The 5,634-nt window shown below is 55.6% G+C and overlaps 1 gene segment (V, D, J or C); it reads left to right on the top strand.

Annotated features, from left to right (window-relative positions):
• Positions 1-4,860: 4,860 nt before the first annotated feature.
• LOC139598880 (Ig lambda chain V-1 region-like) lies at positions 4,861-5,634 on the top strand. The segment is given in 2 exon segments: positions 4,861-4,894; positions 5,309-5,634. Coding segments are annotated over 2 exon segments (360 nt in total).

Raw genomic sequence — 5,634 nt, 5'->3', positions numbered from 1 at the left:
CCCAGGCAGGCCTGTGCTCCTGGGACACTGACTGACCCCCGTCTTCTACCCTCTCTTCTCTCCCTCTCCAGGTTCCCTGGTCCAGGCAGCAGTGACTCAGCAGCCACCTGAGATGTCAGCCAAGGGGTGAGAGAGACTGGAGATATTGTCAGGATCACCTGCTCTGGGCTTAGCAGTAGCTATGCTTATGCTGGCTGGTACCAGCAGAAGGTCCCTGGCAGTGGCCCTGTCACTGTGATCTATGCTAATGACAAGAGACCCTCGGGCATCCCTTCGCGATTCTCCGGATCCAAGTCCGGCACCACGGGCACGTTAACCATCACTGGGGTCCAAGCCGAGGACGAGGCTGTCTATCTCTGTGGTAATGCTGACAGCAGCAGTGGCAGCTATGGTCTATGCTGACAGTGAGTACCAGGAAGTCAGAGAGATTCCAAAACCAGAGGAAAAATTCTGGTCCTTCTCCATCCTGGCTGGACGTGCAGATGAGGCATATTCCTGTCCCTTCTGCATGGCCACAGCACAGAATGTCTTCTCTTTGGTGTTGCAAAGATCAGGAAGTTACTGTGCTGATGGGGCCCATTGTCCTGCTCCCTACAAAGATATTGGTGTAGCTGTTTCCCCCACAGCCTCTTGATACTCATGACCATCTCCTCCCGTGCTGCGAGAACTTCTTCTGTGCAGCTATCCTTCAATGGGCTGGGCTCTTCTCCTCAAATGTGCCTGTGACCTTGTCCCTGTCTATTCTGTCCCTGACTGTTGCATTCCCTGTAACCTTATCCAGGAAGGTCTGTGCCCCTGGGAGGCTGGCTGATCCTCCTCTACCCTCTCCCTCTCTGCATTCCCTGGTCCAGGAAACAGTTATGAATTATCCTCAGTGTCAGCCAACACGGGAGACACCACCAGGACCACCACCTCTGGTGGAAGCAGCAACTATGGCTGGTACCAGCAGAAGGTCCCTGGCAGTGGCCCTGTCACTCTGATCTATGAGAGCACCAAGAGACCCTCGGGCATCCCTTCGCGATTCTCCGGATCCAAGTCCGGCTCCACGGGCACGTTAACCATCACTGGGGTCCGAGCCGAGGACGAGGCTGTCTATTACTGTGGTGGCTGGGACAGCAGCAGTGGCAGTTGGTTTGGTGATAAAGAGACATGTGGAAATGAGGTATAGAGGACTTAAAGATGGAGCTTCTCTGCCCTCTCTCTCAGAGCTGAGTAGGCCTGTGGGCTTCATATCCCCCCTCCATCACCACTGGCTCTGAATGGCCTCCTGCTTGCCTCATGCTCTGAACGAGGAGAGCTGGGGCTCTGCAGTGCCTGGAACTGTCCTCAGCCCCATCACCTCATTCTGCTGCCAGCCACGTCCTCTAGCTCTGCCAGGTCTCTTCATGGAGCCCTGGCCTTGAGCTCAGGCCTTGGGCTCTGTCTGAGGCAGTGACCCCTCTGTTCCAGCAGGACTTTTTGGCACAGCAGCCCCATCCTGCAGGTCAGAGAGGACTGTCCTGGGGCACTGACTGACACCTCTCTTCTCCCCTCTCCCTCTCTACATTCCCTGGTCCAGGCAGCATCTCTGAGTCAGCTCTCCGAGGTATCAGCCAACAGGGGAGAGACTTTCAGGATCAGTAGCAATGGCTATGCCTGCTCCCAGCAGAAGTCCCTGTCACTGTCATCTATGATAGCAGCAGGAGATCCACAGTGGTGCTGGTCCCTGCCAGTTCAGGGCTGATGCACACTCATCTCTGGTCACAGCAACTGTGCCAAAGGACCTTGGGTCTGTGTGAGAGGCTCTCCCCTCGGAACAGAGTGGCCACGGCGCCAAGCAGAAACCCTGATGGTTGTAGCCAGGGCCGGAGCAATCTCTGGACCTGGTGGAAGCCGTGGCAGGGGTGAGAGGCAGCAAGGGCAGAGTCCTGTCCCTGGCTCTGCTCTCAGTTCCTGCAGTGCTGTCCCTGAGGCCTTTCTTGTCCCCACACGGTGTCAGTGTGGCTCCACTGCACAGGCAGGAGGCTCACGGGCCAGGTGGGAGGCAAAGGGGCTGTGGCCAGCCAGGTGCCAGCGAGGTTCAGAGCAGCCCCGCCGGCTCCTTTGGCGGCTGCCGTGGGCCGTGCTGTGCGCAGGAGGCAGAGGGGCTGCCCCCGGCCGGACCTGATTTTCCTTTGTGTTGTTGAGCCTGGAAGCTCCTGGTCTTGGTGTGGTTCCCATTCCCTTTCAACGCCCCATTTCTCTGCTTGCACTTCTCTTGTGGCCATTCAGAGAGGCCCAGGGTGGAACCCTCGCTTGAAGCAGAATGTGTGCAGCAAGGCCATGGTCCTACTGGGCAGGAATAGGGTCAGGGTGGTCCCTGGCTGATCTGAGAGCTCAGCAGGCATGGTGAGGAAGGAGCAGGCATCCCAGACCAATCTTGCTGCCTTTTGGTGGGACAAAGGTGCCTGCAGTGGGTGGAGGGAGCAGTGAGACAGGAGCGCTAGGGAGCATTGGGTGCCATGTATCCATGAAGGGGCTGTGCCTGAGCAAGTAGGGCCTTAAAAGAGTGTCAAGGCCTGCACCACAGCCCCATCACTGTGAGGACATGGAGCTGGTGAGATTGCACCTTAGCCTGGGCCCTTCTCCTCCTCAAACTGCTCACCCATAATTCAGGTGCCATGGCCAGACTTGCTGTGCCTGCTCTGGGCCTTTGGGCACAAGGACCCCAGGCCTGTGCTCCTGGGACACTGACTGACCCCCGTCTTCTCCCCTCTCTTCTCTCCCTCTCCAGGTTCCCTGGTCCAGGCAGCAGTGACTCAGCAGCCACCCGAGATTACGGCCAAGGTGGGAGTCACGGTCGGGATCACCTGCTCTGGTAGCAGCAACAGCTATGGCAGTGACCCTGTCACTGTGATCTACTACAATGACAAGAGACCCTCAGACATCCCTTCACAATTCTCCGGATCCAGATCCGACTCCACAGGCACATTAACCATCACTGGGGTCTAAGTCAAGGATGAGGCGGTCTATTTCTGTGGTGTCTATGACAGCAGTGGTGCTGGTTATAGTGACAAAGAGATTTTCAAATAAGGTACAGAGGAGCTAAAAGCATCGATTTTCAGTCCTCCTCATAACCAAGCAGAGTTGTGGATGTGGGACTGGAGGAAGTTTTTGTCTCCTCCACATGATCCTGGCCCTGAATTTTGCACATTTTGTGTACTAAAGTCTAGGAGGTTACTTTGTGGCTGGTGATCATTGTTCTGTTCCCTACAAAATCCATAGTGTGGCTTTGTCTCCCGCTTTTCTCTGACCTACTACTAATGACCATGTCCTCCTGTTGGTGCCTGTGTGCTGGGATACTTGTGGCTGGGCTCTGCTCCTGAATTGTGCCTGTGACCATTCTCAATGTCTGTTCTCCTTTGACTGTTGCATTCCCCATAAACTTATCGTGGCATGTCTGTGTTCCTGGAACACTGACTGACCCCCATCTTCTCCCCTCTCTCCTCTCCCTCTCCAGGTTCCCTGGTTCAGGCAGCAACAGTGACTCAGCCACCCGAGATGTCAGCAAACGTGAGAGACTGTCAGGATCACCTGCTCTGGGGCTAGCAGCAGCTGGTATGGCTGGTATCAGCAGAAGGTCCCTGTCTCTGTGATCCACCACAATGACAAGAGACCCTCAGACATCCCTTCGCGATTCTCTGCATCCACATCCGGCTCCTCGAACACGTTAACCATCACTGGGGTCCAAGCCGAGGACGAGGCTGTCTATCTCTGTGGTAATGCTGACAGCAGCAGTGGCAGCTATGGTCTATGCTGACAGTGAGTACCAGGAAGTCAGAGAGATTCCAAAAGCAGAGGAAAAATTCTGGTCCTTCTCCATCTTGGCTGGACGTGCAGATGAGGCATATTCCTGTCCCTTCTGCATGGCCACAGCACAGAATGTCCTCTCTTTGGTGTTGCAAAGATCAGGAAGTTACTGTGCAGATGGGGCCCATTGTCCTGCTCCCTACAAAGATATTGGTGTAGCTGTTTCCCCCACAGCCTCTTGATACTCATGACCATCTCCTCCCGTGCTGCGAGAACTTCTTCTGTGCAGCTATCCTTCAATGGGCTGGGCTCTTCTCCTCAAATGTGCCTGTGACCTTGTCCCTGTCTATTCTGTCCCCGACTGTTGCATTCCCTGTAACCTTATCCAGGAAGGTCTGTGCCCCTGGGAGGCTGGCTGATCCTCCTCTGCCCTCTCCCTCTCCACATTCTGTAGTCCAGGCAGCAGTAGTGAATCATCCTCAGTGTCAGCCAACACGGGAGACACCACCAGATCACCACCTCTGGTGGCAACGGCAACTATGGCTGGTATCAGCAGCAACTATGGCTGGTATCAGCAGAAGGTCCCTGGCACTGCCCCTGTCACTGTGATCTACAACAGTAACAGCAGACCCTCGGGCATCCCTTCGCGATTCTCCGGATCCAAGTCCGGCTCCACGGGCACGTTAACCATCACTGGGGTCCAAGCCGAGGACGAGGCTGTCTATTTCTGTGGTAGTGCTGACAGCAGCAGTGATGTTGCTCAGTGACATGGAACAATGGGGAAGTGATACAAAACCCTCCCGCCTCAGCTGCCTCTGAAGAGTCTTATGACTGTGCCCTTCTCCTGTCATTTGGGGAAGGGATGACCTCCCTGCAGCCCTGGCCCTGTACACTGTGCCTGTGCTCCTCAGTTGGTGCCCAGGTCCCTGCTGGCTGCCTCCCTGCCCAGCTGCATCAGGAGCCTCTCAACATCACCCAAGGGGGTTTAGCCTTGTGGGCCCACCACCAAGTGCCAGGGGGATGGGCCAAATCTTTGCCTTCAAAGCCTAGGAAGGGATATTTCCCATGGATGCTGCAGCTCTGGGATCATGCATGAGGCTCACCTCACTAGGGCAGACCTGCACTAGTCAGGGAATGCTCTGTCATGTTCAAGAGGAGCTGCTGGGCTAAGGCTGCACTGGCTGTGTGTACTCAGTGACAGCCCACTGGGCTCACTTTCAGCCTGTGCAGGATCCCCCAAGTACCTCTGGCCCTCAGGGAAGCCCCTGACCAAGGACAGCATCCTGCTATGACCCCACAACAGCAAGGAGCCTGAGCCCATCCCCATCCTGTGATGTCTGAGCAGCTGGCACCTGCCTGATTCTGTCACCTTCCTTTCAGTGTTATTCATCTCTGGTGCAGATATCTGTGCCAAACTCAGTGTGACCAGTTGGGGACTTTGAGCATGGGGGTCCAATCATTGTCCCACAGCCTGGAGAGATCTGTGCTCCCAGGTCACTGACTCACCCACTCTCCTCCCCTCTCTTTTATCTCTCTCCAGGTTCCCTGGTCCAGGCAGCATCACTGAGTCAGCCATCCTCAGTGTCAGCCACTGTGGGAGAGTACATCAAAATCACCTGCTCTGGGAGTAGCTACAGCGACTATGGCTGGTTCCAGCAGAAGGTCCCTGGCAGTGGCCCTGTCACTGTGATCTACTACAATGACAAGAGACCCTCGGACATCCCTTCGCGATTCTCTGGATCCACATCCTGGACCACGGCCACGTTAACCATCACTGGGGTCCAAGCCGAGGATGAGGCTGTCTATTTCTGTGGTGGCAGGGACAGCAGTGGTGCTGGTTATAGTGACAAAGAGATTTTCAAATAA

Source organism: Agelaius tricolor, unplaced genomic scaffold, assembly GCF_023055355.1.
Source record: "Agelaius tricolor isolate 1412-34295 unplaced genomic scaffold, bAgeTri1.0.p SCAF_20, whole genome shotgun sequence".
Lineage (NCBI taxonomy): Eukaryota > Metazoa > Chordata > Aves > Passeriformes > Icteridae > Agelaius > Agelaius tricolor.
Note: the sequence above shows the minus strand (reverse complement) of the source record. Positions and strands in the feature narration are given on the sequence as shown.